A 27,795-nucleotide genomic window follows, 5' to 3' on the forward strand; every position below is an offset into this window, starting at 1 on the left:
CAAGACACTGAATATGTATGTTTCACATTTTTACTCTGCATTTGCTCTTTACAATCCTAATTTATTCACAGCATTGTGCAAAAGAACAAACACACCCTTATTTACAACAAACATAAACTCCCTTTGGGTAGAGCTGTGCACAACTGTACACAATATTGCAGTACATATTGGACCTGAACCTGCAACATACACAGGTCTGTAAATCATCCATGAAATTGTTCAATTGTAAAGACATTTTCAGAAATATAAAGATTTAAAAAAAATTTCATAAAGTTTGCTTGACCATTTTTGACATCAAGTTCGACATTTTTGTATGTAATGTAATTTTTGTCAAGTAATGAAATGAGGACTGTTAGTTTTATATGGAGTGACTATTCAGCATTTACAAGTTTAGTTCATTTTGACTGACATGACATAAGCAAATGATAATGTTATAAATAGCAGAGAGTTGAATGAAAGCAATTGATGCATGTCTGAAAGCATTTGCAATTTGTTGAAAGGAATGAGAAACTGCTACTAGGATGTGCACAAATGACTAATTGTTTTGAGAAATGCATTAACTGTTGTGCAAATGTAAATAGTGTTGTGAGAAATGCACCAAAGCGACTGAGAAAAACTGTAATCAGGGGTCGCCACAGCAGAATGAACCACCAACTTATCCAGCATATGTTTTACACAGTGGATGCCCTTCCAGCCACAACCCAGTACTGGGAAACACCCATACACTCTCATTCGCGCACACACACACACACACACACACACGCACATGCATACACACAAACACACACACACGCACACTCAAACACTACTGGCAATTTAGTTTATTCAATTCACCTATAGGCGACGCTGTGGCAGAGTAGGTAGTGCTGTCACCACACAGCAAGAAGGTTGCTGGTTCGAACCTCAGCTTGGCTCAGCTCAGTTTACGTTTCTGTGTGGAGTTTGCATGTTCTCTTTGGTTTCGCGTGGGTTTCCTCCGGGTGTTCAGGTTTCCCCCACAGTCCAAAGACATGCGGTACAGGTGAATTGGGTAGGCTAAATTGTCCGTAGTGTAGTGTGTGTATGAATGAGTGTGGATGTTTGCCAGAGATGGGTAGCGGCTGGAAGGGCAGTAAAAACGTGCTGGAAAAGTTGGTGGTTCATTCTGCTGTGGCAACCCCGGATTAATAAAGGGACTAAGCCGACAAGAAAATGAATGAATGAATTCACCTAAAGTGCATGTGTTTGGGCTGTGGGGGAAACCGGAGCACCTGTAGGAAACCTATACGGGGAGAACATGTAAACTCCACACTGGAATGCAACTATCTATCTATCGATCTGAAATGGAACTGACCCAACTGGGACTCAAACCAGTGATTTTCTTGCTGAGAGGTGATAGTGCTGACCACTGAGCCACCGTCGTGTTGCCATGGGAACTATTTTAATCTAATAATTTAATCTATTTTTTTCCAAAAGAATCTTTTGTGGGATGTTTCCTAAACCATTAATATTAACATTCTTGTAAGAGTGTATTTCCTTTTTTTATGTTAGATACAGAAATCAGAAGTGTCTTGTAATTATATTAATTAGATACCCCTGTATTATTTGTGAGTACTTGCAGATTTATTAAATGTATTTCCATATTAATCGAACTGGATACAAAAGAAAAAAGAAAGAAAGAAAGAAAGAAAGAAAGAAAGAAAGAAAGAAAGAAAGAAAGAAAGAAAGAAAGAAAGCAGTTGTCTATCTATGCTGCTGTTTACCATATATCTGTTGTATACAATAAATTTTTATTACATCTATCTATCCATCCATCCACCCATTCATCCAACTACTCAGTGGCTCTTCAGTTTCAGATCGCACCCACCCCTCCCCCCTTCACGATCTTCAGTTTCAGATCGCTTCCCCATTCCCCCCATGGCCCCATCACCCAAGGGGGCCCCCCGCATTTTGCGCAACGCCACTGCATCTACCTATCCATCAATCAATCAATCAATCTATCCATTCATCCATCCATATATCAAATTAACCAATCCATTCATCTATCTATCTATCTATCTATCTATCTATCTATCTATCTATCTATCTATCTATCTATCTATCTATCTATCTATCTATCTATCTATCCACCCATCTAACCACCCATCTATCAATCCATCCATCCATCCATCCATCCATCCATCCATCCATCCATCCATCAATCAATCAATCAATCAATCAATCAATCAATCAATCAATCAATCAATCAATCAATCCACGCAACCACCGATCCACCCACCCACCCATCCATCCATCCATCCATCCATCCATCCACTACCTGTCTAGCTATCCATCAAGCCATCCAATAATCTATCCATCCATGTAGATAGAGAGAGAGAGAGAGAGAGAGAGAGAGAGAGAGAGAGAGAGAGAGAGAGAGAGAGAGAGAGAGAGAGAGAGAGAGAGAGAGAGAGAAATAATAGCATTCATTATTTTCCTATGGCTTAGTCCCTTTATTCATCAGGGGTCGCCACAGCGGAATGAACCATCAACTTATCCAGCATCAGTTTTACGCAGCACATGCCCTTCCAGCAGCAACCCAGTACTGGGAAACACACATATTCACACTCATACACTACGGCCAATTTAGTTTATTCAGTTCTCCTATAACGCATGTGTTTGGACTGTGGGGGGAAACTGGAGTACCCGGAGGAAACCCACACCAACACGGACTCCACAAAAAAATGCCAACTGACCCAGATAGGAATTGAACCAGCGACCTTCTTGTTTCTTGCTAACCACTGAGCCACCATGCCACCTGCTAATTATATCATTAACAAAATTTCTACATCATTCATGTATATTTACTAATAAGAAACCTAATTTTAGCGTATTGGTGACTGAAATATGCTTGTATGATCTTACCAATATTAGAGACTCTTTAAACAAAAAAGCCCTACGCAAAAAATATGTATGTGTTTATTTAATTACTAGATATATAGTATAACTGTATTTTGTTTATACTTACCCTCTGGCGTGTATATTTTTATTGTAAAATGTTTTGTGTTGTTCTTTGAACAATCCAAAAAACCCTATTTCCACGAGTCTCCACAGCACTAGGAGGCGCTACATGCTCACGTATGCTTCAGTTACAACAAGTAATACTCTTTCTTTCAGAATATTCCAGTCAGCCGTCCATTCAGTGCAGGACTCTTTCCCCATCAAAATCTAAGAAAATGTCAAACCCAACTCCCGAAGCCAAGCCTGGAAACGCAGAAAACCCCCGGGTGTTCTTTGACGTAGAAATCGGTGCTGAACGAGGTCAGGATGTGTTGTTTTTCTTCAGACAGAAGCTGAATGACTGCATGCTGCTGCCACATGCTGGAGCTACTCAAACACACACAGACAGAGGGAAATACACTACACTAAACTCAAACAGAAACAGTATTAGGTAGAAAAACTGCGTTAAGTTTCATATTAAGGCAGTGAACGGTGTTATTGAGCGATTTCTGTGGCACGAGCTAGTGCGTGTGCTATAAAGGGACAGTTCACCCCAAAAATAAAAATTCACTCGTCACTTACTCAACCTCAAGTGATTCCAAACCTTTATGAGTTTCCTTATTCTGCTAAACACAAAAGAAGATGTTTTGAAGAATGTTGGAAACCGGTAACCATTGTCAGCCATTGTAGCTAAAACAAACACTATCGTAGTCAATGGTTACCTTTTGTGAAGGGTGATTAAAAGGATGGCCGAATTTTTATTTCATCCTGGTGACAAATTGACTCATTAAGATATACATTTTTATATTATATTACATACAATTGCATGTTTGCAGGGGTGAATCGAGATGTTTTTGAGTTATTTCTAAATGGTGTTAACCAACATGTTTCATTACTCTACCATCAGAAGATAGTTGACCTAGAATTAATAAAGTTTTAATACATTATATTGTATATTTAGCATTTTTAATTGTTGTTAAATGTAAAGCAAATAAATAATACAGATTTCATTACAAATATAAGTCAAAAAGACACGTTTTAAAGCATCAAAACATTAAAAATCTACTTCAGCTTCCATTCAGGTAAAGTTAGTGCGTTGTGCTATAAAAGAACAGTTCACCCCAAAAATAAAAATTCACTCGTCACTTACTCAACCTCAAGTGATTCCAAACCTTTATGAGTTTCCTTATTCTGCCAAACACAAAAGAAGATGTTTTGAAGAATGTTGGAAACCGGTAACCATTGTCAGCCATAGTAGCTAAAACAAACACTATCGTAGTCAATGGTTACCTTTTGTGAAGGGTGATTATGGCAAAATTTTCATTTCATTCTGGTCACAATTTGACGTAGGATATATTTTTTTAATTATTATTTCCTTCATTATGATTTTAAATACACTTACGTGTATGTAGGGGTGAATCGAGATGTTTTTAGGTTATTTCTCAATGGTGTTAACCAACATGTTTCATTACTCTACCATCAGAAGTAGTTGACATATAATTATTCAACTTTCTAATACATTATATAGTATATTTAGCATTTTTAATTGTTGTTAAATGTAAAGCAAATAAATAATACAGATTTCATTATAAATATGGGACAAAAAGACACGTTTTAAAGCATCAAAACATTAAAAATCTACTTCAGCTTCCATTCAGGTAAAGCTGGTTTTATCTTCACACATTCATCAGTCATATTAGCAGCCAATGACTATCAAAGTACAGCATTCACAGATCAATTGGGCTAAAGTTAATGGTGTTATGAAGTCATAATTACATCTGATTTCAGACCCAATATTCAAAGTACCATGGTAGACAATATAGGGAGCACATTCACTGAATGCATGTTCGAATATAAAACCAACTTTACCTTAATTCAGCTTTCATACGTTATCATTTGTTTTATTTCTGTTTTTCATTTTGACCATGGTTTACATATCGAGTTTTGTCATGATTTTACATTAATGTGTATGGAGGGGTCAATTGAGATGTTTCTTAGGCTATTTCTTAATGTTATTAACCAACATGTTTCATTATGCTCCCATCAGAAGTTGTTGACTTAGAATTATTGAACTTTTAAATAAATTAAACAGTATATTTAGCATTTTAATTGTTGTTAAATGTAAAACAAACAAATAATATCAGGGTTTCATTCTAAATATGGTCAAAGATTACAAGATTACAAATCATTAAAAATCTAATTCATTTTTGTTTTATTTCTGTTTTTAATTTTTACCATCATTTACATATCGAGTTTTTTTCATGATTTACAATTATGTGTATGCTGGGGTCAATTGAGATGTTTTTTTATTAAGTTATTTTTACATTTTATTAACAAACATGTTACATTACTTCCCCATCAGTAGTGTTTTTTTAGTAAATTAAACTGTAGTTTTTGATTTTTAATTGTTAAATGTAAAGAAAACAAATAATATCCAGATTTCATTATATAAATTAGTCAAAGGCAACATGTTTTAAAGCATCAACATGTTAAAAATCGAATCCAGCTTTCATACATTAGAATTTGTTTCGTTTTATTTCTGTTTTTAATTTTTACCATGATTTACATATCGAGCTTTTATCATGATTTTACGTGTATGTAGGGGTGAATTAAGATGTGTATTGAGTTATTTCGTAATGTTATTAACCAACATGTTTCATTACGCTCCCATCAGAAGTTGTTGTAATAGAATTATTGAACTTTTAAATAAATTAAACAGTATATTTAGCCATTTGAATTGTTGTTAAATGTGAAACAGACAAATAATATCTGGGTTTCATTCTAAATATGGGTCAAAAACGACAAGATTTACAGCATTGAAACATTAATCTAACTCAGGTTTCATACGTTAACATTTGTTTCATTTCATTTCTGTTTTTAATTATTACCATGATTTACATATTGAGTTGTTGTCATGATTTTACAATTATGTGAATGGAGATGGTCAATTAAGATGTTTTTTTTTTATTAAGTTATTTTTACATTTTATTAACAAACATGTTTCATTACTTTCCCATCAGTAGTATTTTTTTAGTAAATTAAACTGTAGTTTATTACTTGTAATTGTTGTTAAATGTAAAACAAACAAATAATATCCAGATTTCATTATAATAATGAGTCAAAGATGACAATATGTAAAGCATCAACACATTAAAAATCTAATAAGGCTATCATACATTAACATTTGTTTCAATTTATTTAATTAATTAATTTTTACCATGATTAATCCAAAGACATCCACTAAAAAGCCATCAACTGTTAGAGTAATTTCTATACCAAACATTCATTCATTTTCCTTCAGCTTAGTCCCTTTATTCATCAGGGGTTGCCACAGCGGAATGAACCGCCAACTTATCCAGCATATGTTTTACACAGCCGATGCCCTTCTAGTTGCAAGCAAGTCCTAGGAAACATCCATACACTCTCACATTCGCACTCATACACTAAAACCAATTTAGTTAATTCAATTCACCTATAGTGCATGTGTTTGGACTGTGGGTGAAACTGGAGCACCCGGAGGAAACCCACGCCAACATGGGGAAAACATGCAAACTCCACACAGAAATGCCAAATGACTCAGCCGGGACTTGAACCAGTGACCTTTTTGCTGAGGCGACAGTGCTAACCACAGAATATAAATATGTACATTTATTTTACATTTCTCCTGCATGGCCAATAATAATAATAATGACTAATAATGATTTAGTAATGTTTTTTTTTTTACTCCACTCTGCAGTTGGCCGTGTGGTGTTTGAGCTGTTTGCTGATGTGGTCCCTAAAACAGCAGAGAATTTCCGAGCTCTTTGTACTGGTGAGAAAGGAGTTGGTAAAAGCACTGGAAAACCACTGCACTTCAAGGGCTGCCCGTTCCACCGCAGTGAGTGTCCAGTTCATCTAATGCACAAGCTTCAGATCCTGGAAAACCTGGAAATGTTAAAGAATTTCAATTTGTAGTCTTAAAGAAGTCAGGGAAATTACTGTAGTGATGTTTTTACTTCAAGCTCTAAAATTAATACAAAATATACTTACCGGCCACTTTATTAGGTACACCAGTCCAACTGCTCATTACCGCAAATTTCTAATCAGCCAATCACATGGCTACAGCTCAATGCATTGAGGCATGTAGACATGCTGCAGTTCAAATCGAGCATCAGAATGGGGAAGAAAGGGGATTTAAGTGACTTTGAATGTGGCATGGTTGTTGGTGCCAGATGGGTTTGGTCTGAGTATTTCAGAAACTGCTGATCTTCTGAGATTTTCATGCACAACCATCTCTAGGATTTACAGAGAATGGCTGAAAAAGAGAAAAAATCCAGTGAGCGGCAGTTCTCTTGGCGCAAATGTCTTGTTGATGCCAGAGGTCAGAGGAGAATGGCCAAACTGGTTCCAGCTAATAAGAGCAGGGGTGATAGCGTTCCGGCACCACGCCGGATTTCCGGCGTACTGTGGCTGCGGGTAGGGTTGTGACAGTGAGGAAATTTCCCCACCGGTTAATCGACATGTGACAACACCGGTAATACCGGTATCACCGTGGGATTGGGCATTTTTTCATTTCCTCTTTTTTTCTGCTTTTAAATAGCTTATAAATGCGTGCGTATAATACTTTCACTTTCAGTTTTGCGGGAGTTGCCAATTCGATGTCAATTGTTTGAATGGACGGAAAGGAAACTACAAAAAAATCCCTGTTATTAAACAAAACATAACTTTTATTTACATAACGAATAAAACACAACACTGCTACAGGCTGAAAAAACTGTGTAAGTTGAAACCATACAAATAACAACCATAAACGCCTATGTTATATATTAACAGCTTCCTTATGAACAATCCGTTTATAAAATACATTATTAACGAATTTAGGCTATTGAAGAATAAACCGAATATGAAATATGATCCTTGCATAATGATCACAACTAAACAAGCGAGCACTCATTTTATATTTAAACTATATGAAAAAAAATTAAGAATTGGAACATTATTTAAAAAATCAAAGGGCAGGCTAAATAAAAGCGCCTCGTCAGAGCTAAACATCACCGCACATGTGTCAGTTTACAGCTTCTGGAAAGATCAGACAACCTATACAGATCACACAATTTCAATAAACAACATGTAGCCTAAATGTATAAATATTTCGATAAGTATTGTTATGGAATATTTATAACTAAATGATCTTGCTTTTTGGTTTTATCGATACAGCTTTGATCTCTCTTACAAGCGGCAGTTACAGGCGCAGCATAAGGGCGTCTCACACTGTCAGTGGCGGAATACACACAGCACTGCCAAGACGTTTTATTTTTATTTTATTTGTTGCAGATTTGCGCGTTGTTCCTTTAAAAAAAAAAACTTTTATTTTTTAATTCTCTCAAGTTAATGTTGTCTATCGAGTAACTATCGAGTCCCTCGGATTGGAGTTCAGTGCGCATTAAGACTATTGACCAACCGCCCTGTAAGTTTAAACACTACAGGTCCACAGCTCTGGTGTGGTATGAATTACACGTTTTAAATGACAGCGAGACATGCTACGTTTAGTTTTTATTGTAAAATATACATTATAACCCCGTACACGGTAAAATAATATGTTTTGAATGGCTTGTCTATTGACGGCGTACAGCCGTTAATTAAATATGCTGAGCATATTTTCATTAAAATTAAAACACATTAATACAAATTAGCCACCCTTTGATTTTTTTTTTCGTTTACGTATATTTTTATCAAACGAAAAATGCAATGAATTTTTAATTTTAGTTTTCATTTTATTAGAATTAATAGGCCTATAATTTATAGGCTACACAACTCATATCTTTGGCTCCAATTGCGTTTTTACAGATATCCTACCAATAGACTTTTTTTTTTGGCTCAAAGACATTTATGCCTATTAATTTCAGAGGTGCATTTTGACAGATTTCGTAAAGGCTTCAGCTATTCTACCTGTCAGCTGCACCTGCCTAAGTTTTGCAACTTGACTTGTGTTGTGGCTCGATGTCTGAATGAGAGAGAGAGAGAGAGAGAGAGAGAGAGAGAGAGAGAGAGAGAGAGAGAGAGAGAGAAATCAGTCATCAGATTCGATGTGTGGCCGCACGTCTCAGTTACTTTATTGCAATTTTTAACATTGGCTCATCTAAATAAACTTTTCATATATTAAAAGCCGAAATATTGCCAGACAGAAAAAGCAACTTTCGGTTTTTGAAGAGAGCGGCCTCAGTTATAAAAGATGCGCGCACACACAGGATTCGATCTTTTTGGCCTAGACATTATGAGTTTTTTTTACATTAAACACATAATCAAGTGGAAATAAGAACAGCTGAACTTCGGAAAAAGTCCTCACGTTACCACGATGTTTCTCTGCAGTTGGATTGTCAATGGCGCGGCATTAAAAAAAAATATTTATTATTAAACATTGTGAGATGATGGTCGCGTGATTTTTTTTTAAATGAGAGTATGCGTTGCGTATTTATGGCCATTGATCTATCCGCGACCCACCCATAGTTAAACATGAAGGTGCGTGTATAAATTAGTTATGTTTCCAGATACTGCCACCTTTGTCAGGCAAAGTTTGCAGATTGCCTCATTAACGTCGTCAGGTTCTCTTATGCATTTGGTTTGAACCCAAAATTTTGCCAAACATGCGCTTTTGCAATGCGTTTTGACAATAAATCGTCCGCCATCCTCTTTCTGTAAATTCGACTCCTCTTTTCTCCTCACATGGTAAATGAAATATGACGCACTGTAGCTATGTTTAGATTTTAATTATAGAGCATGCTCTCGTTTTAAGTCAATTATTTATAATTATATTTTCCATTTATTTTAAATAAATTAAAAAATAAAAAATAAAAAACGAATACCTAAAAAAAACAAATGTGGGGACGGTGTCACGGTAGAAAAGTGATGTCACCGGTGTTGCGTCTTAACACCGGTATCACCGTCAACACCGTCTATCGTGGCAAGCCTAGCTGCGGGGAAAAAAATATCAGGTTCACGGATATTGATCTGTCATTTCTCTAGATTCACAGAATTCCCTCACTGCTGAAAGCGCCGGATTGGTTTTTATTAAGTGCCATTTTGTGTGCTCGTGAATCATCTTTTGAGTGTAGACGCCATGTAAATAAAAGATTAATTGTGTAATTTAGAGAGCTTTATAAATTATAACGGATCTTTGTGAGATCTCTATGAACTAAGATTAGTGACGCTTTTTAGTGATAATAAGAGGAGCGTGCTTTGCACTTTCCAGGCTATAATCCATTCAGAATTTGTATGAAACTTTCGTTTTCGGCACATATACGCTGATATGTTTTGGGAATGACATCTGCATATTTACGCTGGGATAATTCTCGAAATAACGGTGAAGAAATAGACGGGACAAAAATATATTTCCCCCTTCTCCTTAAACAACTTAGTGTTTCAGCTATGAAATAGTTCAGTTTTGTATGTAGCCTAATGGCAAAGTGTTTATATTTAGTTTCGTTTTTTATTCAGCTTATTTAGAAAAACGTTTGGAGCATTTTTTATTCGTTAAAAATAAGTTTTTTTTTTTTTAACGAACAGCGCCCAGCGGAAGACCATCATTGTCTGTTTGATCAGTTTGCCTTCTCAGATCATCACGACTTGCCTAAAATAAAAGATATAAAACAGTTCAAGTATAAAACAATGGTAGCTTAAACGTTAAAGAATGTGTGCTTTTAGGCGCATAGTTTGCTTATAAAAAGCTTGCAGGACATCGAGGCGCCAGAGCAATCACTTGCATTTTTTCAGTGAGAGCAATTTAAAGTTATCCGTCATTTTTGCTCACAAAGTACGAGTAATACATCTAAAAACCTTACAGCGTTTTTATAAAATAAAGAAAACCAAAATTATGCGCTTTCTGTCGTCTGGTTTTTGAACAGGAGCGCTTAACAAATTGAAGCAAAATGTATATGCCTCACAGACATAATAAATATATTTATAGAAAGCTTTAAATTATTACTTAACGAAATAAAACAAATCGAAAACAAAAAAACTCCTTCATGTAATCCGTAAAGATGAATTTCTAAAGGCGAGTCCAAGAGGAGATTGCCAGTCAGGATCTTTGCGACACTGACTCAGAATAAGTTTATTAATAAATAATTAAGATATGTCCTTACTCTTTCCTCGACACATTCATTGTTATTTGTTTTTGCCGGTGCTTGGTGCGAGTTTTAGCTTATTGTGTGCGCTTGAACGCGGATTCACAGTAGCAGTTTTAACATGGAGTGACACGACATTTGACGTACAGATGACACTGGCACATGCCACTGAGTGTAGTGACACTTCCGGTGGCACGTCCGGTTTTCCACTGTCATGTGTCACTCGCTAGTGGCATGTGCAGTGACCTGTGTCACTCAGAGTGTCGCGCTGCATGTCACTGCAGTGACATCGACACGCGGCGAAGCTTATGACATTAATTAACACGAGCAAAACCATATTTAATCATTACGCGACTTTTAACCTAATTTATCGCGTCGCAAGTTAGTTTATTTGCTGAGCTACTCCACGATGTTTTAATTTAAACGCATTTATTTTATGTATTCGTAGTCATACTTCCGTACGTAATATAGTCATTTGACAGTACATGTCAGTCAAATTTATTGTGGCATGCTTATGTATGGAAGGGGTTACACGTATCTGTTGTACTGTATATTATTGCATCCTGGCAGTTCCTTTGTTCCCTACAATATGGACTTTTCTATGTTTTTAATTCATTCATTTATTTTATTATTTAACTTATTTTCATTTTAAGGTATTTTAAATAATATCCTTTAAAAAGTTATAATAAAATGCATGTTGAAAACTCATAACATATATGCATGTAAGATAACAGGTGTCATTTGCCTAATGATTTTTAAATATTAAAGCAAAGAGACTTATAACATTAATGTGCTTATAACGTGCTTATACTGACACCTACTGGCACATGTCACAAGATCACTGACACTGGCATGTGTCTAAAAAAAGCCACTTGACAATAATGATGATCAGGGTTACACATAGGCTGTTAATATATTTGGGCCCAGGGGCCCACAAGTTATGTGTTAAAAGTGCGTTGCATACATAGTACCCCCACCCCTACTCACCTCAGGGGCAAGAAAAAAAAGTTCAGGCTCAGGAATTTTTTCCACTATCAGCCCTGTAAGAGGCAACAGTAACTCAAATAAGCACTCGTTACAACCGAGGTCTGCAGAAGAGCATTTATGAGCACACAACACATCCAACCTTGAGACGGATGGACTACAGCAGCAGAAGACCACACTGGGTGCCAGTCCAGTCAGCTAAGAACAGGAAACGCAGGCTACAATTCAGACAGGCTCACCAACATTGGAAAATAGAAGATTGGAGAAACATTGCCTGGTCTGATGAGTCTCGATCTCTGCTGCAACATTCAGATGGTAGGGTCAGAATTTGGCGTCAACAACATAAAAGCATGGATCCATCCTGCCTTGTATTAACGGTTCAGGCTAGTGGTGGTGGTGTAATGGTGTGGGGAATATTTTCTTGGTACACTTTTGGTCGAATTGAGCATTGTGTCAACCTACCCGAGTATTGTTGCTGACCATGTTCATCCCTTTATGACCACAGTGTACAATCTTCTGATGGCTACTTCCAGCAGGATAACACACCATGTCATAAAGCAGGAATCATCTCAGACTGGTTTCTGGAACCTGACAATGAGTTCACTGTACTCAAATGGCCTCCACAGACACCAGAACTCAATCCAGTAAAGCACCTTTGGGATGTGGTGGAATGGAAGTTTTATATCATGGATGTGCAGCCAACAAATCTAAAGCAACTGTGTGGTGCTATCATGTCAATATGGACCAAAATCTCTGAGGAATATTTCCAGAACCTTGTTTAATCTATGCCATGAAGGATTAAGGCAGTTCTAAAGGCAAAAGTGAGTCCTGGTACTAGTAAGGTGTACCTAATAAAGTGGCCGGTAAATTAAAACGTATCCTGCAAGTTTTTTAAGGGCAAATATAATAAATATACTTTTTTACTATGATTCACTTTCTAAACTGTCACTCAGTTTGACAATAGTTGTTCTCATAAACTTGTAATGATTTAATTATTATGAAAATTACCATGATGACTTGTTATTATTTTATATGGTTTAATATGTGCATATCAGAATAAGTATGTTGCTTAATTTTTACATAAATGTACACTATATGCTTTCCTGATTGATGAAGGAACATTATTTCACCAATAGTTTGACTTTTAATGGAAACATTACAGAATATTATAATCATTTTAAACCAGAATAAATGCCATCTGACACACAACTGTAAATCACCCTCCATAAAACAAATAATCGAACCCTTGTCTCCTAATAATCATGAATATATGTTGTTTTCCCCTCAGTCATCAAGAGTTTTATGATTCAGGGTGGAGATTTCTCTAATCAGAATGGAACCGGTGGAGAAAGCATCTATGGGGACAAATTTGAGGATGAAAACTTTCACTACAAGGTACCACAGAGATGCTTTAACAATATAGGATAGCTCAACACATGGTAAAAAGAGCGACTGACCGTCATGCTGTTCCAGTTCTGTTAAACAGAAAAGTAGGCTGTGTCAAAAGCAAAGGCAGAGACATGTAGCCTCTGCATAAATCGTTACAAATCTAATTTCTGACAGACTGTCAGTAGCTATGTTTCCATCAAAAAATGCGAATAAACTTTATGCGCAAAACTGGATTATCGCATAAAAGTTGTGCGAATGAAGCAGCGTTTCCATCCAACGAGTCAAAGCGAACAAAATCGTCACTTCCTGATTAACCCGCACCAAATATCAATAGTAAAAACTGCATTTGCTGCAGTAGAATAAGCTGCATCAATCTTTTCTAAATGAATGCGCCTCAGAAGACAATCCTGACAACAGTGAGCGCGCAGTGGCATTTGAAGGTGTCAGACGCGGAGCACAGGTGCTCTCGATTCAGGAGGTCATTAATAATATAATAACATTAATACTGAAATGGTAAGGCGTTTTATAATGACCAAAACAACATTTCAGATGTTTTAGAATGTGCTCAGCCTGACGTTTTGTCCATTCACACACATTTTAAGCATCACATGATCTCTTTCAATAAAATCACATGACCTTTTTTAAAGGGTCACGAAACACCAAAACACATTTTTTGAGCTGTTGACAGTCGTATATGTGTCCCACACTGCTAAAAACACTATTAGGACACCTATATTTCACTAAAAAGTGTAAATTGGTTGTTTTTGCGTTATTTCAAGCAAATTCGTACTTCCGGCTTGAAACGAATTTTTGAAGCTGCGTCACGGTCATGACATAATAGCGTGTATTCCAGCGTGCAGACTGGACGTCTGTGCCAGAGTGTGTCTTATTACATCTTACAGTGTGCTGCATTAATGCATGAGTAAGGCTTGGTTCAAACCAATCAGAGCGCTCTATTGTGCAACTTCATTAATATTCATTACTGTCACAGTGTTTAGACGACAGAGACGCCACGTTGTGTTGGCAAAACAAGCGTGAAGTGTTGCTTTTATAGTTTGCTGCAGTTAAGTTTTGTTTTCATTTTCTCTCTGTGAGAGCGCAGCTGGAGTCACGTGTGGATTACAGTGTACGCGACGCTCGACAACAATAACTTACGTGTCTAAGGAGGATTATTGTTTACCTGAGAGCTGTTCTCATCTGCAAACGCTGAGATCCGGATTCGCGTGTAGTCTTCTCTTAATAAAGACGCGGCTCTAGTTGCTGGTGATTGTCCTGTCTCTACAGATTTGGTAAGTGAGCGACCAGTGCTCTTTGTTTATTCAGTTTGTTCGTATCGACTAAGTTAACTATTGCACCGAGTGTAAACATGTTAGCACTACAACCAAACTTAAACCTCGTGTAGGGTTTTTACCGCATTTAGTGACCGGAATAACACACGCGGCTTTCTGACACTACCTGCCATGTGCATCTAAGTTTCCGGGAAATGCGGAGGGTTTTTTTCTCTCATTCACCGTGCGGTATCAAACATTGCATGAAAAATACACGCTTAGAGCAGATCCTCGAATCAAATATCTTGTTTGTAGCGAGGGGCATGAATGAATTCCCTAAATGAAAGAGCCAAACTGCAGTTAAAGTCCAACATTTAATAATTTGGCAAATAATTCGACTACAGATGTCCATGTAGGTTAAACACCATCACTTTCTCCTGTGTGTGTATTTTGACTCTGAAACTCGCCCGTGCCCAAATAGACACTCCCACACCCTCCCACTTTAGTTCCTCCGACACTCCCCCCTAAACAGAGCTGGACACGCCCACTTTTCTGACTTTTTCCAAAGTAGAGGTGTGAAAACACCCTGCTGAAACGAGGGGGTTTCATGGCCCTTTAATGCGCATGCTGGAGTTTGTGCGGTAAAAGTGTTTCCATCTCAGTTTATGCGAAATGCAAAATGTGCATAAAAAAGGTGAATGGAAACATAGCTAATGATCTGCAATACGGGAGAAATACCTTTAGGCATATAAAGATACTTCACCTATCCCTTTGTAATTTTTAGCCAACTTCTCCTTTAATTAATCAAAGGCATCAATCTGCAATTACAAGAAATTGGTTCAACATTACATAAACCAAACGCAGCACTTGATCGATCTCCCTGAGGCCTCTGCTAATTTCCTGGTGTCTGCTTTAAGGAACGAATGAGACGCAGACAAACCTTGTTGTTGTGTTGTCAAATGAAGTGGGGTTTTATGAATCTGCTCTGCTCTTTCCTCTTCAGCATGACAGAGAGGGGCTCCTCAGCATGGCCAACGCAGGTCCAAACACCAACGGCTCGCAGTTTTTCATTACCACAGTTCCTACGCCACACTTGGACGGAAAACATGTGGTCTTCGGGCAGGTGCTGAAGGGAATGGGGGTGGTGAAGATGCTGGAGGCCATGGAAACTAAGGAGGACAATCCCGTGAAGGTGACCACGCGAACATCTCTTTCTATAAAAAAAATGACATATTATTTCCCATTTCATAACATGTTAAGTATTTCTCTGTTGTCTTCAGAATGTTTGGGAAGTTTCAGTGCCAAATACCACACAGATCATTTATTATAGCCAGTCAAATTTGCACCTATTTGCGTGTAAACAAAAACACCATTGGCATATTATTTAGCTTGTTTTAAGAAAAAACTCTATAATAAAAAAATAAGTATTTCTGAAAACAATACAATGTTTTGCTTGTCTAGAAAATACTTCTTGATTAAAGGTGCAGTAGGTGATCTGCCAAAATGCTTAGCATACAATCTTTGGACGGCGGGAAAGGACTGTTTCAAAGCCACGACTCCTGAAATCGTGGACACGCGCACCACGACATGACAGCAGACAACCCACTAGTTCATGTCATTCGCTAGTTAGAAATGTAGTTAATGTTTGGCCAGTGGCATGTAGGAATTAAACATATTACTATGCCACACTTACATGCTATTTCAGAGCGAATATTCAGGGTAGCATGATAAACAGTATAAGGCAATGAAGGCTGTCATTGTTCAAAAATGAACTAAAGTGAATATAAATAAAACTTCAGCTCAGTAAAGTAGGCTAGGCGGAATAGCGCTATTTACTGATGTTTTGTTGTTAAACTAAATATAAATCTACATTATCGATGCTGTAAAAGGGCCTTATGAAACTGAAAATAGTCACATCAATCTTTCACCGGGAGATTTCAGTGGCTGAACAACACTTCTGTGCATATAACCTATTCATAACAACACAATCTACATGAGCTCTGCGTGACTAAAAAAGTTTTGAACCGAACATTACTAACAGAAATACTTCAGCCATTGTGTCGTCCTTCCTCCAGCGTGCAAAAGTAACTCCAATATTGATTCAGGATTTTAAAAAGTTTCAATTCAGCATTTGTTTTTACTGTGACTATCTCGTGTGCGCGTGTCGTGAATGGCGGAAATGCGTGAACAGATGCGCAGAAGTCCAAATCTACATTTGTTGGCAGACAGTTTTGAGCTACTTATTGGAATTATGGGAGATGTCTTATGATGTACCCAGAATATAAAAATACATATAAACACATTTAGATTGTTTACTTTAATCAGTACTATTGAACTGTGAAGAGACTTTCAATCAGCTCAACAAAAAATGTTTCTGAAGACAATCACCTACTGCACCTTTAGGAAATTTTTAGATATTTACAAAAATATTAAGAAAAGCATTTTCAGTGTAGACAAAGAGCTTAGAATGACCAAGAGGCGACACTCAATAGAACGTTCCATTGCAACAGCAGCGCCCAGCAACAGCCCTGGATTCCGCCATTTTGGAGTGAAAGTGATCGGCCGTCCATTGGATCTCATTACTGTCGTGATGGCAAGCAGCTGCTTTGTTTTTTATTTATTTATTTAAAAAGCGCATTAAAGCTAAAATACAACCTGAAAGATGACAATTCAACACTTATTATCACAATCATCAGCACTTTTAATAGTTTATTTTACAGACTTATAATATGCTGTTGTTCTATTGGAGTTTTCATTCCAAAATGGCCGTCGCACCCTCTAGTGGCTGTTTCCCAGATTACACTAGAGTGTCGCCTCTTGGTCATTCTAAGCTCTTTGGTGTAGAGCAGCTGATTGTAGTACTGGTTGCCTAGCAACCAACAGTAAACAATACAAGCATAATGAAAACAGTTTATTAGCCAAATGCGTTTTCATCTCCCATTATTTGTGTTATTGCTTTTTCACTTTTTTGAGGTGGTCCAAACCGAATAGACACATTTTTGGAATTAATTGATTTTTGATTGTTGTGAAATTTGGTGTTTCCATCATTCTGTTGCCCATGACATACAAAAAAAATCTGCATTAACACAGGGTGATGGAAACCCAGCTATTGAAGAAAAGGTTGAACTTTAAAACAGAGCAAGGAAATTTTCACAGTATGTCTGATAATATTTTTTCTTCTGAAGAAAAATTTCGGTTAGAATAAAAGCAGTTTTTAATAAAGAAAAAAAAACATTTTATAGTCAAAATTATTAGCCCCTTTAAGCTATATTTGTTTTCGATAGTCTACAGAACAAACCATCGTTATAGAATAACTTGCCTAATTACACTAACCTGCCTAGTTGACCTAGTTAAGCCTTTAAATGTTACTTTAAGCTGTACAAAATATATTACAGTCAAAATATTATTTACTGTCATTATGGCAAAGATAAAATAAATCATTTATTAAAGTTATTAAAACTATTATGTTTAGAAATGTGTTGGAAAAAAACTGTTAAACAGAAATTGGGAGAAAAAATAAACAGGGGGGGCTAATAATTCTGACTTCAACTGTATATATATATATATATATATATATATATATATATATATATATATATATATATATATATATATATATATATATATATATATACACACACACACACACACACACACACAGTTAATATATAAACACTCACCTGACTTACAAATGACTTTGTCAGATTAACCGAGCCACAAGCTCCACCTTCTAGAAAAAAATACTTAGACACATTCTGAGGACACCTGAGACTCACATTGCATCATGTAAAAAAAGGGGCATAAATACATAATGATGTTGTGACATCTGTTTTCATGCTTGGAAGCATAAATCGACAGAGATCTTAACAGGTCCTGAAGGACAGGTGTGTCTGAGATCTTGCAGGCATTTATTCCACCTAATCAAGATTTAATAGTCATGAAATTTGTCACCTGTTCTGCACAAGTGGACTGTCTTAGTTTGATAAATCAGAAAGTATTTCTTTTTGTGGTAAACTGGATTTATTCTATTATGTCCCTCTTTATAAGATAAAAATAAAATAAGTCTCTGATGTTGCTGGAGTGTGTATGTGAAGTTTCAGCTTAACATACCGAAAAAACTAATGTTTTATAAGTCTTTATAACTGCCCCTTTTAGGCTTTAATCCTAATTGTGCCATTTTGGTGACTGTCACTTTAAATTCAAATGAGATCGTGGTGTTTTCAAAAGAGGGCGGAGCTACAAATGCCTGTGTGTCACCATAGTGGCAGATTCAAAAGCAAGACTAATGTCGTATGCTAATGAGGGAGAGATTGTCACTAGTGGGTGGGGCTTTCCCCCTCTGATGACTTGTACAAAGGAAAAATGTCAATCAAAGTGTTTCTGCAGACTGTTGTGATTATAAAAAAATCTAATTAATAAATGTTTACCATCGGAAGTTGGTAATATTACCACACAACTGTGTTTAAACCCCTTATAAAAGTGACTTTTGCATAAGTGGTCCTCTTAAAGGAAACAGAAAGAGCACTTTTCATTTTCTGGTGAGCTGAATATATTGATTGATTGTAACTGTGGTATTAACTGTCTCTCTCAGCCCTGTGTCATTGCTGAATGTGGAGAGCATAAAGCGGGAGATGACTGGAGCATCGCACTGAATGACGGCTCAGGAGACGCGTACCCTGACTTTCCTGAGGACTCCGAAGTCGACTTTAAAGATGTCATTATATTTCTGCATCTACACTTGCATATCAATGAAATCACTAACACAGAAACAAAGTTTGAGTTTGTGTATTATAAAGTATATCATGAAACCATAGTATATTATAGGGGAACACTTTACAATAAGGTTGCATTAGTTTGTTAATGCATTTACTAACATGAACAAACAAAGAACAATGCATTTATTACAGTATTAGTTGAAAATACAGTCATGCATTGTTAGCTTATGTTAACACTGTGCGTTAATGTTAACAGGCATGAATTTGGATGGTAATAATGTATTAGTAAATGGTGAACTGATTAATGAATGCTGTACAAGTATTGTTCATAATTAGTTTTCTAATGAAACCTTATTGTAAAGTCTGACCTATTATGGATATTATTTCCAGCACTGATTAAGAAAATAAAAAGTTGATTGACTTTTTATCTTACAATTGACTTTTATCCTCAGAATTGTGAGATACTAACTTACATTTGGAGGCTGCGAAGACAGAATTGTGCAATAAATAATCTTCATTGAGGACAAATGGTGTGAATTGACAGACATAAACTCATATTTCTGACTTTTCTACTCACAATTCTGATTTTTTTTCTCATTATTGTGGGATGTGATATTGCAGTTGTGAGTTATAAAATCTAATTCTGACATAAAAAAGACATGTTTTGCAAATTTATATCGCACAATTCCGACTTTATTATTTGTTAAAGCAGGAAAGAAAGTCACAATTATAAGATAATAATCCCACTATTGACTTTTTCCCTCGGAATTAAAAGATACACAATCGTTTTTCCTAGTTATGAAGACAGAATTGTGAGATATGTACCCTTAATTGAGCAAAGATAGTCCGAATTGGCAGACATAAACCTATAATTCTGACTTCTCATAATTGTCAAGTGAACTTGCGAGTTATAAAATCTAATTCTGACGTAAAAAAAGACGTTTTGAAAATGTAGCTTTATTTAGTTTATATTAAGGTATTAAACTTGCACACATCTATCTTTCTATCTATCGATCCTTCTATCCATCCATTTGTCTGTCTATCTGTTCATCCGTCTATCTATCCGTCCATCCATCCGTCTTATCTATCCCTTTATCTATCTGTCTGTCCATCCATCTGTGTGTCCAACCATCATTCTATCCATTCATTCATCCATCCATCTCTCTATCTGTCTATCTATTTGTCTGTTCATCTATCTGTCTGTCCGCCCTTCCATCCATCCATCCATCCGTCCGTCCGTCTGTCGATCCATGTATCTGTTTGTCCATCCATCCATCTGTGTCTATCCATCTGTGTCTGTCTCTATCTATCTGTCTGTCCGTCTGTCCGTCCGTCTATCTGTCCGTACATCCATCCATCCGTCTATCCATCTCTCTCGTCCATCCATCTGTCTTATCTATCTGTCTATCCGTCCGTCCGATATCTATCCTTCCTTCCATCCATCCATTTATCCATTCATCTTGTCTATCCATTCATCCATTCATCTTTTCCATCCGTCTATCAGTCCATCTATCTATCTATCTATCTATCTATCTATCTATCTATCTATCTATCTATCTATCTATCTATCTATCTATCTATCTATCTATCTATCTATCTATCTATCTATCTATCTATCTATCCACCTTTCTGTCTGTTCATTCATCTATCAGTCCATCTATCTATCCATCTATCCATCTATCCATCCATCTATCCATCCATCCATCCATCCATCCATCCATCCATCCATCCATCCATCCATCCATCCATCCATCCATCCATCCATCCATCCATCCATCCATCCATCCATCCATCCATCCATCTATCTATCTATCTATCTATCTGTCTATCTATCTATTTATTTATCTATCTATCTATCTATCTATCCATCCTTCCTTCCATCCATCCATCTGTCCATCCATTCATCTGTAAATTCATCCATCCATCTTTAAATGTCACTTGACTAAGCTACTATTAATTTTAAAGCCATTAGTCTCTCATTATATGTAACATAACACAATATCCTATAATATGACAGCTAAAAAGTTATTCACATGGTAATAAAAACTGTGTTCTTATCCTTCTAGGTAGACAAGGTCTTGTCTGTGGCAGAGGATTTGAAAAACATCGGCAATAACTTCTTCAAGGCTCAAAACTGGCAGTCGGCCATCAAGAAATACTCCAAAGCTCTCAGGTGAACACTTGACGAGTTTGCATTAAAGCCATTATTACGTTACACTTCCACCATGAAATTAAAGAGACAGCCTTTCACACTTCAATTCAATGTGTCAGACGGTTCTAAATAGAGCTTTCTTTCATCTAAACGACTCGTGTCATGATGACTTTCCTGCGAGCACCTGTTTGATATGCAGGATCTCTCTCTGTTTAATCAACAGTGAATGCTGTTATAAACATCTGCCACTGTGACATCTCTCTGCGCTTCATTTGCCTGCTTTTCTTTCACTTTAAGTGAAATTTTTGGTTCAAAATATAAACATAAAATTGTCAAAATAAAGAGCAATGAAATGTGACTCTGGCTCAACAGATGATGCCATTAAACAAACTCAATTATGCCATCAGATGTTGTTTTACACTGTGTCCTAACTACACATGACGTGGCGCCTCAATGAGAAAAATTCTGCAAACAAGTGCAACTCATAATTTGAAACGCAGTCATCGAGTGCAGGAAAGAGTTGGATAGTTATTAAAGCACAACATTATCAAAGCTCTTTTTGTGTTCTTCAGGTATCTAGAAATGTGTGGCAACATCGTAGACGACGACAGCTCACAGAAGAAGCTGGAGCCCACAGCGCTGAGCTGCATTCTCAACACGGCTGCCTGCAAACTCAAACTCAAACTCTGGCAAGAAGCCATCGAGAGCTGTGATGAGGTAACGGGAGCATCGAGCTGCTGAACAGTGGCCAGTTGCATTGGGGTCAGAGGATAGGAGCAGCAAAGGGCCTTGATGTTTTATATCAACATAGCTCAGCTTATTCAGTCCTCTTGAAATAACCGGGCTGTTTTTAGATCAGCAGACACACTGGCTCTGTATTTAGGCAACAGTTGAATTGGATTTCTTAAAGGGGATTGCAAAAGAATCATTTCTGCTGGTTTGTGGGGCAATTGTGATGTTTCTATTAGGGTTGTAACAATATACCGGTATGACGGTCTACCACGATTTGAACGTGCACGATTATCATACCATTAACAATTGCATATCAACGGTTTTAACCCTTAAAGACCGAGACAGCCGCCCGCGGCTAAAAATAAGTATTGCTCTTAAATGTTTAATAACTTTTGATCCGCTGATCTGATTCATACAATTCAAAGATTGGCATAAAGAAGAGAATCTCAGCTTTCCAGTGCTGTGTCACATAATATTTGCGGACTTTCAGAGGCTCCGGAATCAGTGCGGTTACGTCATCAACATTTGACAACGCTGATTTGACAAAGAAACGCTCGTCACTGTGTCTCCGGACAAACCAGACACGATACATTGATGCATTGTCCCTCCTCCATGCCCAGATTGGTTCAAACTCACTATATTACAACCAATAAGCATAGGTTTCACTTTTGTTTGTGGACCAACAACAAGCGTTTTGAACAACACGGAATGAGAGATAAGCATACATTTATGCGCGGCTAAATAAAACGCAAAAAAAAAAGTTTTGCATGAAATAATTCTCATACTAAGTACTTTTGCATGCACAGCAGCACAGAAACATGACAAAACAGTGACACAGCAAAGACGAACTGCTGCTCTTGCTGTTTTCAAAAGACGCAAATGAAGGTGCAGCTGTTTGTCTGCATTGCAGACAACCATATCCAAATCCATATCCACAGACAACCATATCCATGCTGGCACATAAAACCTAAGGATGTTCCATATTGAATCTAGTTTCGTTATGTAACTATTTATAGTATAGTAAATATTTATATCTATTTTTTTCCTGAGGATTTGCACCATGTTTATTTGGACTTTATTTTGACTTTGACACATTATTTATTATTTTCTTATTTTTTTATTTGTTCATTGTAAGTGGTGTTGTTTATAGTAACTAAAAATATATTATTTGGAAAAAGTCAAATTTGCTTCACTGTTCTGTTATTTTGTAACATTTGTAACATACCGTATACCGCGAAACCGTCAAACCGTGGTATTGTTTTAGACGATTATCATACCGTAAAATATTCATACCGTTACAACCCTAGTTTCTATATACAGTTGAGGTCAAAATTATTCACCCTCCTATGCAGTATGTATTGTTTTTATATCGCATTACGGAATTTTTTTACAGTATTTCCGATAATATTTTTTCATCTTGAGAAAGTCTTGTTTTATTTTTGGACAAAAGCAGTTTTAATTTTAAAACCATTTCAAGGTCAAAATTATTAGCTAACTCAAGCAACAAATAATAACTTGACTTCTCGTTGATCATTTGGATAAGTGGCAGAAGGTTTGTCAGATGAATCATCTGTTGAGCTGTATCCCAATCATCACAAATACTGCAGAAGACCTACTGAAGCCAGCACGGACCCAAGATTCTCAGAGAAATCAGTCAAGTTTGGTGAAGGAAAAATCATGGTTTGGGGTTACATTCTGTAGAATGAGATCTGCAGAGTGGATGGCAACATCAACAGTCTGAGGTATTAAGACATTTGTGCTGCCCGTTCCATTAGAAAAACACAGGAGAGGGCAAATTCTCCAGCAGGATAGCGCTCCTCCTCATACTTCAGCCTCCACATCAAAGCTCCTGAAAGCAAAGAAGGTCAAGATGATCCAGGATTGGCCGGCTCAGTCAACCGATATGAACATTATTGAGTTTTTTTGGGGTAAGATGATGGAGGAGGTATTGAAGATGAATTCAAAGACTCTTGATAAACTCTGGGAATCCTGCAAGAGCACTTTCTTTGCCATTCCAGATGACAATATTAATGAGTGATTGAGTCAGTGCAGAGATGTATGGATGCAGTCCTCCAAGCTCATGATGGAGTCAGACACAATATTCATTCTTTCTCCTCTGCAGCATGACTTTATATTCTATACTGGACATTATTTCTTTTACGTGACAAGACTTTTGTCTAAGCAAAGTCAGATCTTACTGTCCTAATGAAATAATTCAAAGTCAAGGCATGATCGTATTTTATTTTGGTAAAATAAGTGTAATCTAGAGGCCTTTGCCTTTCATATAAACCACTTCTGATACCAAATGATCAACTAGAAGTCAAGTTATTATGTGTTGTTCCTAAAACTTGGAAAGGCGACAAGACTTTTGTCAGGTAGTGTAAAATGTCTAACTACCCCAGTTAACCTAGGTAAGGCCTAAAAAAGCTTTTATTTAAAAAAATCTTCTCTCTGTTAAACACAAATTGGGGAAAACATGTTAAAGAATTAAAATTTAACAGGAGGGCTAATAATTCTGACTTCAAATGCATTGTGTGAACACATTGTTTGTCACTGAAAAAGCTTAATACTGAATAAAGTTATAAATAATAAAACATGACTGAAAATAATCTAATGAAAATAAGATACTGCATTTGTATTGTGGGTCAGAAAAAGCATTAACATGGGCAAACTAATAAAACTGGCATTGACAAAACTGAAGGGTACCAGCATTTGTCCATGTCTGTAAATCAATATATTGTATAATCACAATATATATATATATTGTAATCACAATATAAATGTATATTTGTTTTTTCCTCAGGTGCTGGAGCTGAACCAGACAAACACTAAAGCGCTGTTCAGGAGAGCTCAGGCCTGGCAGGGCCTAAAAGAGTTCAACAAAGCCATGGTACCAACACTACACTGACAGAAATACATAATTATAGAGGTGTGCTAAATGCCTAATGTTAGTGATAATATCTGCATTTTAGTTTAAACATTATGCAAAGTAATATGGTCAATTTTTATAAGAAAAAAAAAAAAACTAATTTTGAGAAAAAGAAAATCAAAAAGCATTGAGTGTGTGATGAAGATGTAGGTAGAATGAGCCGATAATTCAGATGAAAACATTTTAAACCATTTTGGGGTTTTATGTTTTTTAGAAATAAGATGGTTGAGGAATATGGAGTGCAAAAGTTCATACGGAGTAATAATATGCATATAATATTTAGTTCTTTCTGTTTCACCAACAAAAATAATTGTGCATTTCAGAGCAATATTATTGAATGAATCTGTTGTTTGAGCAAATCAATTCAAGTCAATGATTCATTCATAAAGCGAATCACTTGTTTAGTTTCTAAACTAATCAGCTATTCTGATTGACTCATTTAAGGGGTTTCCTTTCTGAATGAATCTGTTTTTGAACAAATCAATTATATCAATGATTCAATAACCAATTCATAAAGAGAATCACTTGTTTGGTTTCTAAGTGAAGCATCCATTCTGGTCAAGTCATTAAGGTTGTTTTCTTTCTGAATGAATCTGTTTTTGAACAAATCAGTTACGTCCGTGATTCAGTAGTCGATTCATAAAGAGAATCACTTGTTTAGTTTCTAAATGAATCAGCTATTCTGCTTGACTCATTTGAGTGTTTCTTTCTGAATGAATCTGCTTTTGAACAAATCAATTACATCAGTGATTCAATGATCCATTCACTAAAGGAATCACTTGTTTAGTTTCGTAAAGAGTCAGCCATTCTGATTGACTCATTTGAGCTGTTTAATTTCTGAATGATTTTTTTTTTTTAACAAATCAATTACGTCAGTGCTAATTACATCAATAATCCATTCATAAAGGGAATCACTTGTTTGGTTTCTTAATGAATCATTTCTTCGGATTCAGTTATTTGAGGTGTTTCCCTTCTGAATGAATCTGTTTTTGAACAAATCATTTATGTCAGTGATTCAATAATCCATTTATTAAAGGAATCACTTGTTTAGTTTCTAAATGAATCAGATATTCTGAACGACTCATTTGAGGTGTTTTCCTTCTGATGGAATCTGTTTTTGAAGTGATTCAGTGATCCATTCATAAGGGAAATCAGTTGTTCAGTTTCTAAATGAATCAGCTCCTCTGATCACCTCATTTGAGGTTTCATCCTTTCTGAATGAATCAGTTTTTAAAGAAATCAATTACATCAGTGATAATTACATCAATAATTCATTCATAAAGGGAATCGCTTGTTTGGTTTCTTAATTAATCAACTCTTCTAATTCTGTAATTTGAATTGTTTCCTTTCTGAATGAATCTGTTTTTGAACAAATCAATTATGTCAGCGATTCAATAATCCATTTATTAAGGGAATCACTTGTTTGGTTTCTAAACGAATCAGATATTCTGGTGTTTTGAGGTGCATTTGAGGTGTTTTCCTTCTAAATGAATCTGTTTTTGAAGTGATTCAGTGATCCATTCATAAGGGAATTCATTTGTTCAGTTTCTAAATGAATCAGCTTTTCTGTTTGACTCATTTGAGTGCTGCTTTCTGAATAAATTGTTTTTTGAACAAATCACTTAAATCAGTGATTCAATAATCCATTTATAAAATGAATCACTTGTTTAGTTTCTTAAATAATCAGCCATTCTGATTGACTCATTTGAGCGGTTTAATTTCTAAAAGATCTTTTTTTTAACAAATCAATTACGTCAGTGATAATTACATCAATAATTCATTCATTCATAAAGGGAATTACTTGTTTGGTTTCTTAATGAATCAACCCTTCTGATTTAGAAATTTAAGTTGTTTCCCTTCTAAATTAATCTGTTTTTGAACAAATGATTTATATCAGTGATTCAATAATCCATTCATTAAGGGAATCATTTGTTTAATTTCTAAATGAATCAGATATTCTGATAGACTCATTTGAGGCGTTTTCCTTCTGAATGAATCTGTTTTTTAAGTGATTCATTGATCCATTCATAAGGGAAATCAGTTGTTCAGTTTCTAAATGAATCAGCTATTCTGATTGACTCATTTGAGTGTTTGTTTCTGAATGAATCTGCTTTTGAACAAATCAATTACATCAGTGATTCAATGATCCATTTATAAAAGGAATCACTTGTTTAGATTCTTAAAGAATCAGCCATTCTGATTGACTCATTTGAGCTGTTTAATTTCGGAATTAATTATTTTTTTAAACAAAACAATTACGTCATCGATAATTAAATCAATAATCCATTCATAAAGGGAATCACTTGTTTTGTTTCTTAATGAATCAACTCTACTGATTTAGTAATTTGAGGTGTTTCAAAAGAGTTGGAGAACCCCTGCCCTAAATGCAAAGAAATGAAAACTCAGACTCATCCTCATGCTGTTCCAAACCCGTGTGTGTTTCATTCATGGAGCACAAAGGAAGAGGTTATGAAGGATACGCTGCCAATTTTCCATCCACCTGGAGACTGAATTGCAGCTTTAAGGCTTTAAAAGAGCGCGCATTATACATCTATTTTAAATTTAATTC

General features: G+C 36.1%; 1 protein-coding gene and 2 long non-coding RNA genes across 8 annotated transcripts in view; 2 read left to right on the top strand and 1 right to left on the bottom strand.

Annotated features, from left to right (window-relative positions):
- LOC147840916 (uncharacterized) overlaps positions 1-11,193 on the bottom strand; it is a 639,653-nt gene extending 628,460 nt beyond the window's left edge. The window contains exon 1 of the long non-coding RNA XR_015507942.1: positions 11,076-11,193. This is a non-coding gene — a long non-coding RNA (uncharacterized LOC147840916). The remainder of the gene's footprint in view (positions 1-11,075) is intronic.
- The window catches only part of LOC147840923 (uncharacterized), an 834,865-nt gene that overhangs the window by 86,440 nt on the left and 720,630 nt on the right, over positions 1-27,795 (top strand). The gene's annotated exons all lie outside the window — the stretch shown is intronic.
- The window catches only part of ppid (peptidylprolyl isomerase D), a 25,707-nt gene continuing 1,017 nt past the window's right edge, over positions 3,106-27,795 (top strand). Inside the window, exons 1-9 of one of the 6 annotated variants that reach the window (XR_015506740.1) lie at positions 3,106-3,279; positions 6,695-6,835; positions 13,330-13,436; positions 15,702-15,890; positions 19,290-19,412; positions 21,480-21,586; positions 22,138-22,522; positions 23,605-23,797; positions 24,623-25,187. Coding sequence is in view for 2 of the 6 variants with exons in the window: in NM_001002065.1 (NP_001002065.1) it covers positions 3,195-3,279; positions 6,695-6,835; positions 13,330-13,436; positions 15,702-15,890; positions 19,290-19,412; positions 21,480-21,586; positions 22,138-22,282; positions 25,101-25,187 (984 nt within the window). In the remaining 4 variants the exon portion in view is untranslated. 6 annotated transcript variants of the gene reach the window in all.

The sequence above is a fragment of the Danio rerio genome, chromosome 14 (genome assembly GCF_052040795.2).
Source record: "Danio rerio strain M-AB ecotype USA chromosome 14, GRCz13ab, whole genome shotgun sequence".
Taxonomy (NCBI): domain Eukaryota; kingdom Metazoa; phylum Chordata; class Actinopteri; order Cypriniformes; family Danionidae; genus Danio; species Danio rerio.